General features: G+C 39.9%; 1 protein-coding gene across 1 annotated transcript in view; it reads right to left on the minus strand.

Annotated features, from left to right (window-relative positions):
* The window catches only part of prmt3 (protein arginine methyltransferase 3), a 132,552-nt gene that overhangs the window by 82,047 nt on the left and 28,345 nt on the right, over positions 1–22,160 (minus strand). Inside the window, exon 10 of the mRNA XM_061975362.2 lies at positions 13,824–13,923. Coding sequence (XP_061831346.1) covers positions 13,824–13,923 — 100 coding nt within the window. The remainder of the gene's footprint in view (positions 1–13,823; positions 13,924–22,160) is intronic.

A 22,160-nucleotide genomic window follows, 5' to 3' on the forward strand; every position in this document is an offset into this window, starting at 1 on the left:
TTATAAAAAATAATATGACTACTTTAATGCGCCCTATAATCCGCCTAATATATGAAAAAATATCAAAAATAGACCATTCATCGGCAGTACGCCTTATACTACGGTGGTCCGAAAAATACGGAATAAAAGTGTTAACATGAACATTCCTGGCGGTCCATCAATTAAAATTTTACTAAGTAACTTGTCAACAATAGCAAATCTTTGTTCATTTTTAGAATTGATGTTGATTATGTCGACTAATCTTTGCAGCCCTACAGGATAAGGACATTTTTTCCCCTCATTTGTCGCCTTGGCCCAGGTTAACAAAGCTGTCCTCCGTCAGGCAGTGGGCAAATAAACAATGAACTTAAAGCAAGCCAACAAATATAAATCTCAGCCATTGGGATTGCAGAGGCTCTGGGGGAACTTTTATGTTGGTTGATAGGAGTGTTGTTTGCTAGGAGAAAAAATAAGGGACCCTAATGTCTCTATTTAACGATACACTGTACAAGGGTGACACCAAAAAAACAGAACCCATAAAAAATGTATTAAATCATACAAAGGTCTTGCAAATTCGCTGACCTTAAACGTCTGTCTACGATCATTCCCCAAAGTTTGAGTTATCTTTGTCAATTACTAAAATTTTAGATTTAGGATTTTGCAAAGTCTGATACACTCTATACTTCTGAACCCAGTCCAAAAAAAATCGGATTTTTGATGGAACATGACGACACTACAACTTTCTCAGAAAATTTGCTACAGCGTATGATTTGTTGTTGGAGTAAGCCTACACACAAAAATATTTTCTTGGTTTGACCAGGACATGTTGGGAAAGACTATTGTTCCAATATGTCATGCGCAAAGTTGACTTGGATACCCTAATAAGCAAAAAAAAGAATAATTTTGATTAACAGATTTATTTAAAGATTTGTGAATTGTGTTTTGGGGGGTCAAAAAGTACACAGATACGGTATATTTTTCCAAGTCAATAAGGGAGGATTTGTTTTGAATGACATCATGAAATCCAGGAACTTAAAAACGGGAAAACTAGGGCAAACAAGCGAGGTGTGTTTTTAAAGTGATTATTTTCTTAAGTTTGGTCCGATTCTAGGACACATATTACTGATATCAAATCATGGAAAAGTCAATGTTTTAAAATGAAAGTCAACAACATAAAAACAACAAAACACCGCCGAATGAAAATTCCTCAGTAGGGCTGCAGCTATAAATTATTTTAATAATTAAGTAATCTAATCGAGTAATCGGGTAAAAATAAACTCACTTTGCAGCCTCAATGTGCATTTTAGGGAAAGCTTTTGAAATAAACAAACATTTTTATGCCTACCATAACCTTCATTCTTTTTTTTAATACATGCATATCATCAATATCTAAATTGCCCTTTAAACATGTATATATTAAATTTTTTTCAGCACCACACACCACAGCACCCACACACCACCACTCTCACGTGTGCTCTATTGTAGCCGCTATACGAAAATTAATCCAAACAACAGAATATAAATCAAAGTTTTTTTTCTAAGTGTTTAATCAATTTAATCAATTATTGTTGCAGCCCTATTCATGAGTTAAACCATTCAACTCAGAGGCATTATTGATATAATTATGGTATTATTAGTTTAGTGTATGTATGTGGGAAGTGGACCTGTCCCTTCCAAACATCAGCTAATTGGACCAAAACACAGAGTACAGTATTGACTTTTTTTTTTTGCTACCCTACTTTTACATAATCCATAAATGGTATGATTTAGATTTACAAATCCCACAAGAATCAAATAACATCAAAAGTTAAAAGTGGCACACAGTCTGCACATTGTCCTTACTAACACACGTGAAAGTGTCAGAGTGTGTGTGAGACGTCAGTGATTGACAGTCAGATAAAAGGACGGGATGATTGATTACTCCCATCCAGGTAAGGCTCTCAAGCACTGATAATGAGGCTAAAGGAAGGTCAGCTATTAATTTACCTTCTGCTGCCACAAATTGATGAATTCTGACATGCCTGTAACTCTACTTTTACAGTTGCACTTCAAGCTAAGCTGAAGAAAAAAATGTTTGTAAGAAAAATTCACACCTTTATACCATAAATGCAATACTAATAATAATAATAGGCATAATAATGTATTTCAGTGTTTAGTTTTTTTTGGCATTTGTTTCCTCTAAAAATGTTCATTTCGGTGCATCACTACTAACTTGTTACTTACGTTTTTGTGGTGATTTTGAGTTATTAAGAGAGGGTCTGGGGTACATAAGCTTTGTTTGAGGAAAAGGTTCCTTATTAGGCAAGCAATAGCCAATCAGGTACCGTATTTCTCGGACTAAAAGGCGCATTTAAAATCCTTTCCTTTTATAAAAAATTGACAGTGCGCCTTATAACCCGGTATGCCTAATGTACAGCATAATTCTGGTTGTGCTTACTGACCTTGAAGGAATTTTATTTGGTACATGGTGTAATTATAGGTGTGACCAGTAGATGGCAGTCATACATAAGAGATACGTGTAGACTGCACCTGGCGTTTTGTTTTGCAATATTATGCAAAACCAACTTTTCTTACCTTCTGGTACCTGCTGATGTGTATTTGGGATCTGCATAATTCCTGAAAATGTGTGCGCGTCCGCAATTGTAGTCCTTGTCCGTAGTCATAAATAAATAAATAATACATTTCCTCTACCTTCTTATGGGACATTCACCCTCCTATAAAGTAGTGTAAAGTTCTTACTTATATCTGTCAGTAGATTAGCTAACAAAGCGCTAACAACTGTAGTGGGTTTACATAACGGAACTTTAGTTATTAGAGGTTTTCCGGTCGGATGTTTTTTCACGGGACGCATTTCCGACGTTGTTGTTGCATTATTGAGCCACGGATGAGAAGATGCTGCTTCGTTATTGATTCAAGTAAAGTCGGAAAACAAATTAAAACCGTAAGCTCCATCTTTTGACACTTCTTCCACTCCTGTCCTTGCACGCTACACCGCTACAACAAAGATGACGGGGAGAAGACGCTGTAGTAGGTGAGCCACGTAAATAAGACAAAACGGCGCACCCTGAAAAGACGCTCAGAAAGCTACTTGAAAATGGTCTGTAAAACATAATCTATGCAACACTTTCATCAAAGAACCACCATCACATGTTATGTAGACCAGTGGTCCCCAACCACCGGGCCGAGGCCCGGTACTGGTCCGTGGACCGATTGGTACCGGGCCTCACAAGAAATAATAATTTAAAAAAATATATATATATTTTTTTTTTATTAAATCAACATAAAAAACACAATATATACATTATATATCAATATAGATCAATACAGTCTGCAGGGATACAGTCCGTAAACACACATGATTGTATTTCTTTATGACAAAAAAAACAAACAAAAAAAATACCATAACCCCCCCGGGCCGTGGGACAAATTTTCAAGCGTTGACCGGTCCGCAGCTACAAAAAGGTTGGGGGCCACTGATGTAGACCACAAGGAAGTGTTTTAAATTTAGAAAAAAATCTATAAAATTACCCCTTTAATGCATCTTATAATTCGGTGCGCCTTTTGTATGAATAAAGTCCGGTGCGCCCTATGGTCTGAAAAATACGGAACTCGAAAACTTAATTGCCTACGATCTTAAAATGATTTGGAAATGTCAGGTGATCACTCATTACACAATATAATTCACCACGTCATAAAATTAAAACAGCACAATAGTCATCACGCAGCAGAGACAATGACTACTACTACTATGGGTAAAGGTCATACACAACTATTACACGTACGTTCAACAGCTAATTACAACATTCTGAAATACGATTAGGTACCGTATTTTTCGGACTATAACTCGCAGTTTTTTTTCCATAGTTTGGCCGGGGGTGCGACTTATACTCAGGAGCGACTTATGTGTGAAATTATTAACACATTACCGTAAAATATCAAATAATATTATATAGCTCATTCACGTAAGAGACTAGACGTATAAGATTTCATGGGATTTAGCGATTAGGAGTGACAGATTGTTTGGTAAACGTATAGCATGTTCTATATGTTATAGTTATTTGAATGACTCTTACCATAATATGTTACGTTAACATACCAGGCACGTTCTCAGTTGGTTATTTATGCCTCATATAACGTACACTTATTCAGCCTGTTGTTCACTATTCTTTATTTATTTTAAATTGCCTTTCAAATGTGTTTTCTTGGTGTTGGGTTTTATCAAACACATTTCCCCCAAAAATGCGACTTATATGTTTTTTTCCTTCTTTATTATACATTTTCGGCTGGTGCGACTTATACTCCGGAGCGACTTATACTCCGAAAAATACGGTATATAGTGTCTTAAAAAACGGCGTTATATGAAAACGGTGCTAGCAACGAGAAATCAAATTAATTACTTTTATGGATGTTACAATGCCGTTACCGAGACGTTTGAGGTAACGTGGCATGCTACTTTTGATGTGGTTGAATGTCAACAAGACAGCGTCAAAAGCACAGCAACCTAGTGCAGGAAGTAACTTTTATACTATTAGGAGCAACAACCAGCACTACACTAAAGTAAAAATATCAAATAAAAGGAGACAACATCATACAGCAAACAACAGACATGCACACGTACACTGCTACTACTACTACCACGAGGGAATAATGAACAACAAATCTATAAATAAAGTGACAAGCTTGCAATCCTAAAAAAAACTGTTTGTCAACAAGATATGACAGCCATTGAAGCACAATCAGCACAATTAACTAGCGCCAACACAAACCAGTGAAATGATCCAACAAAGCTGCTGTTACTGTTGGCAAAATGCCGCTGCTAAGCTAACAAACACAGCTGAGTCTATGCTAATGGTGTCCGGGCACTGACGTCAGAGGTCACTTAGCAATAGCCACTGCCTTATAAAGACTCTGGTCTCAAGAAACGTCTCAGCTGCATATGCCAGATATTTGAAGGTTTTTAAAGTAACACAATAATTACTTTCCTTAGTAATTACATTTATTGAAAAGCATTTCCGTAAGTAATTCAATTACGGTACATTTATGGCAAAGTAACGAGTAACTGAAATGTGTTACTTTTTTAAAAGGAATTTTCAAAACACTGGTTATGGGTTCAATCCCGGGCTCGGGATCTTTCTGTGTGGAGTTTGCATGTTCTCCCCGTGACTGCGTGGGTTCCCTCCGGGTACTCCGGCTTCTTCCCGCCTCCAAAGCCATGCACCTGGGGATAGGTTGATTGGCAACACTAAATTGGCCCTAGTGTGTGAATGTGAGTGTGAATGTTGTCTGTCTTTCTGTGTTGGCCCTGCGATGAGGTGGCGACTTGTCCAGGTTGTACCCCGCCTTCCGCCCGATTGTAGCTTAGATAGGCTCCAGCGCCCCCGTGACCCCTAAGGGATTAAGCGGTAGAAAATGGATGGATGGATGGATATATACAGTATGTTTAGCATTGTGGGAGTTTCTGTTGGACTACCCAGCATGCATTGCACTTTCTAAATAGTTATAGTAACATGTTTATTAGTGCGTAGTAGTTTTTTCCAGATACCAATATTTTGGTACCTGTACCGGTACCAAAATGTATTTCGATACTTTTCGGTACTTTTCAATATCTTTCTAAATAAAGGGGACCACAAAAAATTGCATTATTGGCTTTATTTTAACAAAAAATCTTACGGTACATTAAACATGTTTTCTTATTGCAAGTCCTTAAATAAAATAGTGAACATACTAGACAACTTATCTTCTGCTGACGTATGCGGTAACATATTGTGTCATTTCTCATTGTATTATTTTATCAAAATTATTAAGGACAAGTGGTAGAAAATGGATTATTAATCCACTTGTTCATTTATTGTTAATATCTGCTTACTTTCTCTTTCAACATGTTCTATCTACACTTCTGTTAAAATGTAATAATCACTTATTCTTCTGTTGTTTGGATGCTTTACATTAGTTTTGGATGATACCACAAATTTGGGTATCAATCCGATACCAAGTAGTTACAGGATCATACATTGGTCATATCATAGTAGTATCGACTAGATACACTCCTGTACTTGGTATCATTACAGTGGATGTCAGGTGTAGATCCACCCATGGCATTTGTTTACATTCAGAAACGGCCTCATTAGCGGTGGCGCCTGTGAGCTACGGTGTGTATTGAAGCATGTTTAGCTATTCCTTGTCCTGCACGGATGATACTACAAAGAAACGTAGTTTATTTGTCGCCACGGAGGCGAGGATTAGTAATTTAGAAGTAGCTAAAACACTACAGACTGCGGATGGACTTTAGCTGCTAGCTAGCTAGCCATGTTTTAAAGCACCTCTTCCTGAGGGCATTTCAGTGCTATAGCTTCACCTTTATCGTTAGTTTTTAAGTCTACACACATTGTCTGCTTGTAAGTACTCTGTGATTGTGCGCTCGCAATATGTGCGTCTGCTCGTAAACCAGCAATGGCACGACGTGACGACAGCGGGGGGTACTAATACCGGTAAACCGTACAACCCTAGTGCATAGACGTTTATTTTTGTATATACAGTAGTAGTTTGTGTATGCTACGGTATGCGTCAGCTTACCATTTGTGTTGAGACTGTTTATTTTGTTGCACCGTGTAAGGTATATGCTCCGTTTAATCACCCACTGTCTGAGCTACATTGTCAAACCATTAGATGGTTTGCAAAGTGCACACAAACAAAAGAGTGTATTTTACAACCAAGCTGTGCTGTCTCGGACTGTCTTGAGCAACTCATTGCCATCATAAATGCAAGTTGGTTTTCGGAGTAAAATCTGACTTGCCCAGGCACATTTTAAAAATTTGGTGAGCCCCCTTGCAAGCAGCGGATTAGTAACTGCTGCTCTAAAGCAACCCTAAAAAGCTAGCAGACCCATCACCTGTGATTTATGTTGTTGTGAATCTTTATTTATTTAGTCTTCGGAGACCTCCTGATGACCATCATCACGCCTCCAGCCTCTTATCTGATCCCAACTCTTTGTGCCAAGGGAGAGAGGACCGATCAATGGTGTGAGTTATGAAATGACAGTGACTGTGCTGCTAAAAACAGTCTTTCAAACACTACCAAGACGGACAGACACTCATCTGCCCACTTTTACTCAATCACCATCACCGCTGACACAGCACATTCATCACCCGCCTCTGCACATTAGTCCTGTTAACACCGTCCGTTTGCACACTATTACACCACTCTGACAGCTGCACATTAACGGTTTGCTTAGCGCTCCCTGATAAAAGACTGTATTGACAAAAAAGTAACATATTGTTTCCGTTTTTTAAAATACCACGATTCTAGGTCGTGCACGGCAGAATCATTTGTCATGTCACACATCTGTGTCATATGTCATACAGTTTAAGAAACTAATTTTTACTAGTAGTTATTAGGGTTGCGCAATATAGACGATATACAATAAATGTAAACCAAGGTGGGCGAATTGATACAAATAAGACAGTAAGGATACTAAGTAAATTATCAGTATATGGTCGATATAACAGTGGGTAGATCGATAGTTTTTCATAAAAAAACGTTTAATTTTTGTTATTGTTAACTAACACAGAAGAAAATTCCCTGACACATGAGGACTTTTAAGGGCAAAACCCCCCTGGTAGAAAATGGATGGATGGATGGATTTATATATATCCATTCATACATTATATCAGTGATGTGCAGTCACTAGAGGCAGGTGAGGCTGCCATCACGGAAAAAAAAAAAATGTAAAAAGAAAAAAATAATAATATTAAATTGTTAAATGTATCCAGTGATGATACTATAAAGTTATTTTCCATTTAACTTCACCAGTTTTAGATTATTTTTATTCAAAATCGCTGAATTTTCACATTTGCCGCTCAAATACTGAGAAGAGACGGTGCGGTGATCAGCAGCCAGTTGAAGCACGTCACTCAGTTGTGCCTCACCATGGATTGCGGACTCGGCTAACTGCTGGCCTGCTGTGCAGTGAAACCGTATTGCTATATGAACTATATTATACATTTCCATAGTTTAGTTAGCTGAGGTATATAATGTAGTGTATTTTGTCAACAACTGTATGTGTGTAACGTATTTCTTGTGCTGAGCGATCATAAAACGGCTGCAAAAGACGCATTGGCTGAGGCTCGCAGTAATCCGCCTCCTGCACCCCCGCCGTAGAATTTGCACCCCCTGACGGGAGTGTTATTTCAACTAAAGCCCACACTTAAACTTTCCACGTGCAAGATTGAATCTATTTAAAAAAGTTATTTCATAACGGTGGAAGAGGGGTTAGTGCATCTGCCTCACAATACGAAGGTCCTGAGTAGTCTTGGGTTCAATCCCGGGCTCGGGATGTTTCTGTGTGGAGTTTGCATGTCCTCCCCGTGACTGCGTGGGTTCCCTCCGGGTACTCCAGCTTCCTCCCACTTCCAAAGACATGCACCTGGGGATAAGTTGATTGGCAACACTAAATTGGCCCTAGTGTGTGAATGTGAGTGTGAATGTTGTCTATCTGTGTTGGCCCTGCGATGAGGTGGCGACTTGTCCAGGGTGTACCCCGCCTTCCGCCCGATTGTAGCTGAGATAGGCTCCAGCGCCCCCGCGACCCCAATGGGAGTGGGCGGTAGAAAATGGATGGATGGATGGATATTTCATAAGAAGCCAAAAAGTGCAAAAACAATAATGTTCGTGTTGGAGGAATGTGAATGACTGCAGGGCCACAACATTAGGTACACCTGCAGACTGCAGGTGTACCTAATTCACAACTCCTTCAACACGAACATTATTGTTTTTGCACTTTTTGGCTTCTTATTAAATAACTTTTGTAACCTTTTTTATGGGCTTTCCTCTTTGTGATGTTAAGTTCCTGTTATGCGCTGTTATACAGTATATGCCTTGAGCTCTTATTTTGAAGGCGCTAAGAGCGGAAGTGATGACACGTTGAAGTGGAGCAGAGGTTTTTGAAAGAAGGTAAATAAAGTGGTCCTCGTGTAAACTGGAGCCTCCGTGTTTGTTATTTTGTAGTTTCATACAGTATAGGCGACATTTATAAACCCTCGGTTACACTTTTTTAAATAGATTCAATCTTGCACGTGGAAAGTTTAAGTGAGGGCTTTAGTTGATATAACACTCCCGTCAGGGGGTTCATTAATCCAGCACAACAGCGGCGCATGGACTTCATTTATAAGTAAAGGTAACACCATAATAACGTTTTTTTTATTAAATGTGCTTATTTGTGTGCTCCAGTTTGTATGTGTAAAGTTAAAGTTAAGTTAAAGTACCAATGATTGTCACACACACACTAGGTGTGGTGAAATTTGTCCTCTGCATTTGACCCATCCCCTTGTTCACCCCCTGGGAGGTGAGGGGAGCAGTGGGCAGCAGCGGCGCCGCGCCCGGGAATCATTTTTGGTGATTTAACCCCCAATTCCAACCCTTGATGCTGAGTGCCAAGCAGGGAAGAATGCTGGTATGAGCTTTTAAACAAAACCCGTTAACTGCTGCCAATCAAATGGTGAATAAGATACTCTTTAGGGTTCATATGTTTGTAAATCTGACTGTGATGAAGTCAGTGCCTCACCAGCCATGAACCTCACCGCACGTCAGTACATTATATTACTTTAATTTATTTTCACGTAAAAAACCCCACAAATTTTTAAGGTGTGGAAACTTTTATTTTATTTAGTAGTAGTAGTACCGACTTCCGAGTTCATTTACAGAATCCGGTAAACATCCTTTATTTTCACTTTATCAAACTGTGCATGCAAGTGACGTTGAGGCCACATTGAAGCCACTTTGAGGCCACATTAGGACTTGTCCGCATATACACTGGAGTCTGATAAAGATCACATTTTACATGCAGTGTAAACAGTCAGCCGAAAAAAATCAGATTCGGAAAAAAATCTGATTTGGGCCACTCTGGCTTGGAGTGTAAACTTAGCCTCAATCAGTGTTTCTTAACCATAGGGCTGGGGCCTATTGTTGGGACGCGAACGCCCTCTAGAGGGCCGCCAAAAAATATCTATTTCCCAGCTGTGGACCGTATGGGCCGCAGTGGTACTCAGTGGAAATACACTTTTCCACCAACTGTGGCAGTCATGACAATCTCAAACAAACAGAAGAAGTCTGGAGCTTAAGTCATAGAGAAGTTTCTTAAGGGCAAAAAAATATGACTAAAGTGGTAAAGCTGTATTTTCACATGCACTTTAATTTCATTGACAATATAGTTAAGAAACATAATATTTAATATTATTGATTTAGTTATAATTTATATGTTAGCACTGTGTAAATGTATATTTTTCCATCAGATTCCCTTCTTAGGCAGTATATTTGATTAGTATTTATTTTTGTAATCCGCCTGACCAAAGACTTGAAAATAATCTTTGTGATTAACACATCATTTAACAAGGTGTATCCTGTTCAACTGTAAGTAGGTTAGGTTTATTTAATTCAATTATTGAATACGAATAAAATCAAGAGTAAAATTTCTAAGTCAGTGTTAATATTTGAGTGGGCCCTGGGCCCCTCTCTCGTCAAAAAGTTGGGCACCGACGTTAAAAAGGTTAAGAACCCCTGGTCTCCATGCATTGCAAGTTATCCTGTCCTCTCCCGCTTAACATTATGCAATCATTAAGACTGGCAAGAAAGTCTACACCTGTACAAATAATGTTGTCATTTTTTTACTCCTTTTTATGAAGCCAGTTTGAAAGCCTTTTAAATCTTGCCGTCTCAGACAAATGTCAGCGACTGTTGCGGTGATGAGAAGTGACGCGAAGATTCTCAGATATATTAGCACTGTGTGAGTCAGTGTCATCAGATATTATGCCCCCTATCCTTCACCGTTCCACTAGCATGTCACCCGCCGATTTTCAATTTCCCCGGTGAGGGGATAGGAAGGCTCTGTGTGACGACCCCTGCTCGTGACCCTGGGGTTTCACGATAGATGGGGGAGGTGGAGTGGACAGATACAGGATGCTCATGAATTAGGGATGACTTCAGTGGTGCGTTCAACTTTGGCCGTACCGCCTGTATCGCCGCACACAATCTCCATGATAAATGGACATCAAGTCAAAATAAGACTGCTTCTCCTGGTTAGGCATTCAGAAGAGCTCAAACTTTAAGTTTATTCCTATTTAGGACATGTTTAAAACATGTAGAACAGCTTCTGCTACATTGGATACTGCAAGGTTAACTGAAGCAACCATCTACTTTTATTAACACAAGACTCATGCTCGATCAGAACACGGCCTTTTCCAAACTGGTCACACAGAGTTGGAAGCATAGAGTTGTCCAAAATAACTTGCTCAAATTAATAATTGTGTGAATGCTCCTAAGCATTCACACAAATGGTTTTCTACACCAAATGTAATCCATTTATTAAACTTCTTCTTCTTCTCCAGATTTTGCCGCGCTCTACTTTCCACATTTTTCACCCGATTCAAACGGTTCTAACTTTAAACTGTTCAGCCTATTCTGGAATCGCAGGCTTTCCCTTGGCAAATTCCAAAAATTCCCAGAATTCCAGGTTTTCCGGGACATTCTTTACCATTCAAAATTAATTGGCCATTTTTCAAACTTCCACCATTTCCACATTGTTCCACCGATTCAAACCATTCCACCTTCAACACATTCCACCATCCTGGACATTCAAAGCACTTTTTCCCAGGTTTAAAAAAATTCCAGGATTTTCCAGAATTCCTGGTTTTCCAAAGCCTTATTTCCACCCTTTTTTCTGGCGACAACTACTTCCACATTATTCAACCCACTTCAACTGTTCCACCATCAAAACATTCCTCTTAATCAGGACAAAAAACGAAGTTGTTTTTTGAACTGGAAAAATTCCCGGTTTTCCAGGAATTCCGTAATACCATTACTCAATTCAACATGTTACTACTGCAACATTTCTCGACCGATTTTAAAAATTCCAACACCAACCATTTCAACTCATTCACACCATTCAAGTTTTTTACCATTTAAAAAAAAAACTCCCTCTTTTCCCACATTTTTAGGAAATTCCCATTGAAATCAATGGGACATTCTTCAAAGTTCCACAACTCCCACATTTTTCATCTGATTCAAACCGTTCCAACTTCAAAATATTCAGCCTGTATAAGAACAATCAAAATATTGTAAACTCTACTGACTGGCATATTTCACACAAGGTTGCAAGAAAGAAAACCTGAGGCCTGCACTAAAAAGCAGGATTTTAACTAATCCAAGATAAATTGAATATTAAATCCAGATATGCAGTACTGTGAAGCTGGTTAACTGTGCCTCGCTATGGTCATTTAGGCGCTCAAGATAACCTGCACGGGGGCAGCCTAAATTATACTAGATTAGAGCCAATAACAACAAAAAACAATAAAGAGGCAGCATTTACATGGAAGAGATGTTGGAAGTATGATGATACCTCATGGTCTCTCATTTACCAACAAAAAATATTGCTATAAATTGCCTTTAACAGTTCCCAAATATTTTTACTTGTAGGAGTAAATGTGTCAACTTGTAACATAAAATAATGTTAACATTAACTTTGCAGATGTAAAATATACGCAGAGAATGTCTGATTGGCAACACTAAATTGGCCCTAGTGTGTGAATGTTGTCTGTCTATCTGTGTTGGCCCTGCGATGAGGTGGCGACTTGTCCAGGGTGTACCCCGCCTTCCTGCCTGATTGTAGCTGAGATAGGCTCCAGCGCCCCCCCGCGACCCCGAAGGGAATAAGCGGTAGAAAATGGATGGATGGATGGATGTCTGCAACTTGTGGACAACAGAACAGGAAGCCTTTGGTGGTGTTTTATTTCTATAATTCGAATTAATCATTATTATTATTAGTTATAATCGAAACATTACAGTAATTTGACAATGATCTATGATTAAGTGTGTTTACTGTCATCCAGTGTCTACTTTTAAGTTTGTGCAGAATAAAATGTAAATACAGCAGGATTTCTGTGGGTATCAGCAAGTCTTTTTTTAATGCCACATTAAAAATAGATTTAATGGCCATGTCCTACTGCAGATAGTTATTTTATTTAGTCAAAAGCTTACAATTGTCTTTATAGCCAAAATCGTAAGCATTTGACAATGATAATCTTGAATGGCTGAAAAGTTTACATTAATTGTTTAACTTAGCGGGTTAGAATTACCTCACAAGTGCAGTTTCCCTTTAACAGATGTAAACATTGCAACACACCAAAGTTTCAGTTTTCACAATAAGCACTTTGTAACCAAGATCCAAACTTACCTTACCAACAATATTTAAAAAAGAAAGCAGTACCATTTCTGGCCACATTACATATGGCTCCTTTAAGCGCAAAAAATTATGACTAAAGTGGTGAAACTGTATTTTCACATGCACTTGAATTTTATTGACAATTTAGTTAAGAAAAATATTGTCTAATATTATTGATTTAGTTATAATTTAACTTACCTTACCCACAGTATTTAAAAAAAAATTATTGTGTGTGTATATAGTTATATATGTATAACCTACTCAGTGGCCTAGTGGTTAGAGTGTCCGTCCTGAGATCGGTAGGTTGGGAGTTCAAATCCCGGCCGAGTCATACCAAAGACTATAAAAATGGGACCCATTACCTCCCTGCTTGGCACTCAGCATCAAGGGTTGGAATTGGGGGTTAAATCACCAAAATGATTCCCGGGCGCAGCCACCGCTGCTGCCCACTGCTCCCCTCACCTCCCAGGGGGTGATCAAGGGTGATGGGTCAAATGCAGAGAATAATTTCGCCACACCTAGTGTGTGTGTGACAATCATTGGTACTTTAACTTTAACTTTATATAGAGTGAAAAGTAAATATTTGATTAAATGCAACAATACCAATTTGTAGTAACATCTCCAACTTACTGACCATCCATTCAGAGATGATGATGTCCACCTTCTCTACAGGGAGGCAGATGTCTTCTATGCGGCCTTTGAGGAAAGTGATCTTGTCCTCCAGCTGGTTTGACCTGCAGGAAACAAAACATCTAAGCTTTACAAAACTTTGCAAATAGTTCCGAGGGGGCTCCTGTGGTTTCAACGCGAATCTCAAACGCTGACATATTTCATTACAGGGCTGCTCGCTCAACCCTGATCTTGCACGCTCTCTCGCTCTCTCTCTCACACACGGGGGGGAATACTTTCTGCCCTGTGTTTAAGTGCACTGGAATGGAATAGCAGTGAGATAGAGTTCAGAGAGATGGTCCAAACTTTAAGGGAATGCATAATATGTTCAACAAAACATCACAGTAAAAGTTCTCCCCATCCAAAACAAGTATTTTGCAATTACAGGCTACTTTTACGAGTCCATGGTTCTTGCCCGGGAAAGGGTGGAGTGCCATCTCCAAGCTGTGGAGGAGATCTTGCCCCAAGTGGAGGAGTTCAAGTAGCTGGGAGTCTTGTTCACGAGTGAGAGAAGAGTGGATCGTGAGATCGACAGGCGAATCGGTGCGGTGTCTTCAGTAATGCGAACGCTGTATCGATCCGTTGTGGTGAAGAAGGAGCTGAGCCGGAAGGCAAAGCTCTCAATTTACCAGTCAATCTACGTTCCCATCCTCACCTATGGTCATGAGCTTTGGGTTATGACCGAAAGGACAAGATCACGGGTACAAGCGGCCGAAATGAGTTTCCTCCGCCGGGTGGCAGGGCTCTCCCTTAGAGATAGGGTGAGAAGCTGTCATCCGGGAGGAACTCAGAGTAAAGCCGATGCCCCTCCACATTGAGAGGAGCCAGATGAGGTGGTTCGGGCATCAGGATGCCACCCGAACGCCTCCCTAAGGAGGTGTTTAGGGCACGTCCGACCGGCAGGAGGCCACGGGGAAGACCCAGGACATGTTGGGAAGACTATGTCTCCTGGCTGGTCTGGGAACGCCTCGGGATCCCCCGGGAGGAGCTGGACGAAGTGGCTGGGGAGAGGGAAGTCTGGGCTTCCCTGCTTAGGCTGCTGCCCCCGCGGCCCTGCCTTGGATAAGCGGAAGAAAATGGATGGATGGATAATAATATGTTCAACCAAAAATCACAGTAAAAGTTCTCGCCATCCAAAACAAGTATTTTGCAATTACAGGCTACTTTTACGATTAAATCCCCAATTCCATTGCATAAACATCAACTCACACAACAAAACAGCAGTGGCAGATCTACTAAACTTATTCAGGGATGTGAACCAATATAACTATACATAACTGTAGGCCAACAGCGGTGTCAGGATTTAGGATCACCTGTACAGCTTGAATGATCCCTACCTTCAGTCCAGCCATTCTGGGTATCAATCTCTGTGAATATTCCATTACCATGACACCTAATGTTACCGAGGACAGAACAATTACTCACAGTGGCCAAGAGTGCATTTCTGTAGCAGCGATCTTATCTTGAACTGTCTTCCCTCTCTCTGCTTGGGCTGCTATCGCCTCCTCCCAGAGTCCAACACCCCCTTGCCGCCCCCCACCCAACAACCCCCAGCCTTCACAAAAGGGAAACACTGTAATCTCATTATTGGGATAATTTAGAGGACAATGTCAGGGCTCAGAGATGAGAGTCAGTATGTGTGCAGCCTTGTAAGGACATGTAGAAGTGCCAGAGTGAGCGCAGGAGAGACAAAGGTTGTGCATTTCATCACAGTGAACAAAAACGTGTGTTTTTTCCTACACATCATAATGATAAAATATACAGTACTGTAAAATGTTTTTTTTTTTTCAAAAATAGCCTTCAATTTTTGTATTCAAACAGTTGCATTAAAAATACGATAGCTTAAAGTACCAAGAGCAACTGTACAGACAATTGTACGTAAGTATAAAGTACATGGCAGTTTTGTCACTGCCACGACTGTATATATATATATACACACACATACACACATATACATATATATAAATATATATATATATATATACACACACACACACACACATGTACTGTATATACATACATGCATACATTTACATAAATACAAACATAAATACATACATACATACAGATATACACACATACTGTACACTTATATTATATATATATATATATATATATATATATATATATATATATATATATATACATACATACACACACCTACACATGTATACACTATATTGCCAAAAGTATTTGGCCACCTGCCTTGACTCACATATGAACTTGAAGTGTCATCCCATTCCTAACCCATAGGGTTCAATATGATGCTGGTCCACCTTTTGCAGCTATTACAGCTTCAACTCTTCTGGGAAGGCTGTCCACAAGGTTGCGGAGTGTGTTCATAGGAAATTTCGACCATTCTTCCAAAAGCGCATTGGTGAGGTCACACACTGATGTTGGTCGATAAGGCCTGGCTCTCAGTCTCTCGTTCTAATTCATCCCAAAGGTGTTCTATCATGTTCAGGTCAGGACTCTGTGCAGGCCAGCCAAGTTCATCCACACCAGCCTCTGTCATCCATGTCTTTATGGACCTTGCTTTGTGCACAGTCATGTTGGAAGAGGAAAGGGCCCGCTACGAATTATCCAAAATGTTTTGGTATCCTGGAGCATTCAAAGTTCCTTTCACTGGAACTAAGGGGCCAAGCCCAACTTCTATAAAACAACCCCACACCATAATTCCTCCTCCACCAAATTTCACACTCGGCACAATGCAGTCCGAAATGTACCGTTCTCCTGGCAACCTCCAAACCCAGACTCGTCCATCAGATTGCCAGATGGAAAAGCGTGATTCATCACTCCAGAGAAGGCGTCTCCACTGCTCTAGAGTCCCGTGGCGACGTGCTTTACACCACTGCATCCCACGCTTTGCATTGGACTTGGTGATGTATGACTTAGATGCAGCTGCTCGGCCATGGAAACCCATTTCATGAAGCTCTCTGCGTACTGTACGTGGGCTGCTTGGAGGGTCACATGAATTTTGGAGCTCTGTAGCAACTGACTGTGCAGAAAGTCTTTGCACTATGCGCTTCAGCATCCGTTGACCCCTCTCTGTCAGTTTACGTGGCTTACCACTTAGTGGCTGAGTTGCTGTTGTTCCCAAACTCTTCCATTTTCTTATAATAAAGCCGACAGTTGACTTTGGAATATTTAGGAGCGAGGAAATTTCACGAGTGGATTTGTTGCACAGGTGGCATCCTATGACAGTTCCACGCTGGAAATCACTGTGTACAAACAAAACATGAAATGTGGGCGAAGACTTTACAGATACTGTAATATGATTGTTTATGTTTTGGTGTTGTATCACAGTGTTGTGCATAACAAACTCAAATGCGTTTCATGTTGACCTAGAAGCTAGCTTTTCTCTTGTTGTAGTTAGCTTTTAGGGCTAATACCATAGCATGGCGATGTTTTACTACGCTACAAAAATAGTTCCTCAGTGTTCGCTCTTACAATAACAATGTCGCTACAGTTTGGTTATCATACAGGTTATGGAACGTAAATTAAGTATTGTTGACGGTTTTTGAACGCCTTTTAAAGTGATTTGGAGGTAGAATTGATTGATCCCATTAGCTGCATTGCTAGCCACCTAGAACAAGCTGATTTTTACATGTTACGGTTGTCCTATTGTCTCTCATTACGATAGGCAAAATTCCCAAAAAAGTCCAGTTCCCCTTCAACAGATTTACCTTGTAGTTATACAAAAATGTGAGTTACAACATAGGCACAAATTCCTCCCCCTTCCATTATAACTAATAAAGGTTGAGTTTCAAGCATTTATTTCCCTTTGTGGTCACAATCCAGAGCATTTTATTGGACAATCCATCAATTCCAGCCATTAAAAAAGTAGACATTATCCATTAGGGAAGTGACTGTGAAGGAAGAAATTCAGCCTTTCATTTAAACCTCAGCTACGGAGGGGAGACAGGAGATGGATATTCTCGTGCATCCAATAGAAGCCACTTTAATTACAATCCTGATATTAGCAGTAAAGGGAAATGAGAGACCCACACAGAAAAAAAAAAAAAAGAGTTATAAAGCCACAGTCAAAGTGGAACCTGTTTGCCATGTGTGTTGCTTTGACGGCGGAGCGGGACGTTCATCCACAGGCGAACCTGCGACGCACCCTGCATGCCAACTCGCGCTCCCACAGCGAGTCAGTGGGCTGCAAAATTAAAATGTCCTTTTCCTTCAGCAAACCCCGTTGTTTTGCTTATAAGAAACTCTCTTACGTAACGCCGATAATAGCGGTCGTAAAGGCTCTTAACTCAAAAAATGTTTCAAGAGCCAGAGCTGTGAAGGAGGACGAGCGTGCAGGTGCGTACGTAGTTGTAGGGACGGCGCAGACTCTGGTGGAGGTAAATGGATTTGAGAACCCAAGCATACAGGGGAGGACTGGAAATAACGCAGTCACTCTAAATAGAATACAAAGTTCCACAGGGGTTCTTCTACATCATACTTGCCAACCTTGAGACCTCCGATTTCGGGAGGTGGGGGGTGGGGGGTGGGGGGCGTGGTCGGGGGTGGGGCGCGGCGTGGTTGGGAGCGTGGTTAAGAGGGGAGGAGTATATTGACAGCTAGAATTCACCAAGTCAAGTATTTAATACACACTATATATATATATATACATCCTGAAAATATGCAAACAAAGCTGTGTTTAGATCATCGATACTTCAAACTTGCATAAATAAATATTAAGGAATATAACATAACTTGGCTTCTGAGAGCTTCAAAATGTAATGAATAAAATGCTAAAGTTGTTGATAAACAAGCAATTATTTTAACAATTAAATATGGTCATTTTAAATGAATTATTATGATAATTTAAAATTAATTATTTCAAATATGTTTATTTTAATGTATAATTCTATGGTTGGATGTAATAAGGAGTCAGAAAAAATACAAATAAAAATACAATTAATTTTGATGTTTTTAGCAAAATATAGTAAAAATGTATTTAGTTATTTTAAAAAAAATTAATAAATATATTTATTTTTAGGTAAGATAAACATAATAATACAATTTGTCTCTAGTCTGGATGATTTAGTTCTTGTCACCCTGTTGTCCTCCCGTCTTGAAAAAAGGCTGTCCTCACTCAGGTCCGCATGGAGCTGGAGGGGGCGTGGCCTCCAGCTCCGGCTGAAAATCGGGAGATTTTCGGGAGAATATTTGTCCCGAAAGGTTTTCGGGAGAGGCGCTGAATTTCGGGAGTCTCCCGGAAAATTCGGGAGGGTTGGCAAGTATGTTCTACATGTTTACATGTGATTGTGTTGCATGTGTCCTCGTCAGTGTTGGGTTAGTTACTGAAAACCAGTAACTAGTTACAGTTAATAGTTACTTTATTTCAAAAGTAACTCAGTTACTTGCACCAAAAAGTAATGTGTTACTGTGAAAAGTAACTAGTTACTTCTTTTTTTTTTTTAAAGCTCCCATTAATGCCCTTTTAGCCTTCATTTCAGTACTGTTATTGCACTGGAGAATAATACAATCTGTTGATCAACTTGACATGCATTTGCATCACTGAACTCTGCTAAGCAATGTGGTCTCCATACAACACACAAAGACAAAGATATGTTTCAAAGGGCCAATTTATTTCAGGCCAGAACAAATTGACAAAACTATTTTAAAAAGCTGCAACATAACATACATAAGTAACAAACAGCATAATAACAACACAGCTGTAAAGCTGGCTTCACCTAAGGAAGGCACACGTGACATACACAAAGCCTAACTAGGCAGATTTGAATTGTTGTTTTGGGCAGTGGACGGAATCTTTGATCCAAGACACAACTTACATTTAACTAAAATGTTCTTTTTTTTGTGCTCGACAAAAAAAAGAAGTGAGAATATCTCCATGTTAAGACACTCGAGTTGACTGCGGCTTCTTTGTTAGTAAACACAGACACGCCCCCCCTCCCCACACCCAGACACACACAGAGTGACACAAGAACATTCAGAAGGACGACACTGCAGCGCTCCAATAAAACACACTCAGATCTTCTGTTTCTAGCCGATACTACATAAAAAAATAACGTAAAATAACGCAGTAACGCATCATGTAGTAACGGTAACTGAGTTACTGAATATAAAAAATAACGCGTTAGATTACTAGTTACCGTTACAGTATTGCGTTACTTTTGTAATGCATTAGTCCCAACACTGGTGGTCGTCAATCTCAAACCCCAACTGGGCAAATGCACACAATATTCAGTCAGACCGCAGGTGTGAACGATGTGAATTACAGACAAGAAGCCAATCAACCTTATTTAATGTAACTGACAACAACAGCGACCAAGCTAATGTGCAACTGGTACACAGGTTGAATTTAAGAAGCACCCTATCTGTATGTGTGCACACAGGAACAACATACAGGGTGTAGTTACTCTACACTTGGCAATCTAGGCCATGCTTGAGCCTATTTGACACCTTATAGCAGGGGAGTCAAAGTCAAAGTTAGTATTGGAATCGGCCCGCAGGCCACAGCCGCCTGCTGCTGTTTTGCTCGCACCAATACTCCATCAGTGTTGGCGCTAGGAATTTTCAAAATGGGGTCTCAGGGACCCCATCAAGTCATACAAATGGGGTCACACAATATATTTTTGGGGTTCCACTTTTTTGTAACCGTTTTGAAAACAAATTATAAATGTATCCATTATCCTGTTATAGCTCACATTCTATATTGTGTTTTGGAAAAAGGGTGTCATAAATGTTACTGAATTCATAAAAAATAATAATACAAAAGAAAACAAATGTTTATGCATATGTAAATGTATTCAGGTATAAACATTCATTCACTTTCTTCTTTCCTTCATGGATCTAAACTTTACCGCTGCCGGTATATTTTTGTATATTTTTATTGTAATATCTTCAGAATGTATTTGTTGTATTTTTGGACAAAGTAAGACAAAGAAAACAATCTGAAGTTGTCTTCATTTTTAGTTTTAATGCCATGATTTTAATAGTCCGGCCCACGTGTGCACAGATTTTCCTTGAGCTAAAATGAGTTTGACACCCCTGCCTTAAAAGGGCCCTATAATGCTGACACCATTGACACTTATTTCATCATTCTGAGACTAAAAATAATGTCTACATGTTAAATTCCCCCCCAAAATAGACACAGTAGTGATATTAGTCTTGTTTTCTAACGAGATTCAGAATATTTTGAATCGCCCACTTTTAACTCCAAAATGTGTAAAGGCCTGGATCAGCCTGCTGACGTCACCTACAGAAGACTGTAGAAGGGTTTCTGCAGGTGTCAGCAGATCTAATGCTTTAATTGCAACTTAAAACAAATTTAATGCCCACGTTCCACTGCAGATCAATATAATATATAGCCAAAAGCATAACATTGCCTAAATCGACAAAATTGAAAGCATTTGACAATCATAGTGTTGACTGTGGCCACAATAAGAACTAATCATAATATAACAGTACAAGTGGCCCATTTAAAAGCAATAAACACTATAGTGTTTTCTAGCATTGTAATTGGAATGTCAAAAACTCAATTACCGGTATATTAAATAGTTAAGCTTACAAATAAAATGGACTCTCAATCTCTGTTAGCAAAAATTGCACTTCAATAAATATTGAACATCCTGAAGTGTATTTTTTTCCCCCCGGGTTGGAAAAACTGGGTCGGGTTGTTTGTTTTGTTGCGTTCTAAGAACTACGGCTCATTAGTGATTCCCAGAGCTTCAAAGAAGTATGTATAGAGCGTTTTCTATTCGGGTTCCAGTACTCTGGAATGCCCTACTCGTAACAGTTAGAGGTGTATGGAGGGGGGCGTGGTCTGCGGGCCTGCCGCGGAGCGGGGTGTGTAAGGACCGGCCTCGAAGCCAGCGGCAGGTGAGTAGATTGCCCAGCTGGGACTGGTTATCTAATTACCTGTCGCCTTTATTAGCAGCAGCCGGGCCGAGACACGGGGTTGGAGTTGGAGTCAGAAAGAAGAGACACGCCGGACTGAAAAGTCCGAAATAGATATTGCTGAAAAGCAACCCATACTGGTGTATGCAAATAAAAGACTTGATCCAACCTGTCCACCGGGCTCCTGAAGATCTGTCGGCGTCAGGAGAACCCACCACAAGAGGGAAACCTCTACAAGGGGCTACCTCAGTAGAAGAATTTAAGTCCCATCTTAAAACTAATTTATACACCCTAGCCTTTAAATAGACCCCTTTTTACACCAGTTGATCTGCCGTCTCTCTTTTCTGGTCTGCCTCCCTCTCCTGCATGGAAAGGTTATCAGGTGACCACAGATCAGTTTCCACTGAGTATGCGCTAGCTGTTCCAAGTCGGGAACCGGGAT

Source organism: Nerophis lumbriciformis, linkage group LG15, assembly GCF_033978685.3.
Source record: "Nerophis lumbriciformis linkage group LG15, RoL_Nlum_v2.1, whole genome shotgun sequence".
NCBI lineage: Eukaryota > Metazoa > Chordata > Actinopteri > Syngnathiformes > Syngnathidae > Nerophis > Nerophis lumbriciformis.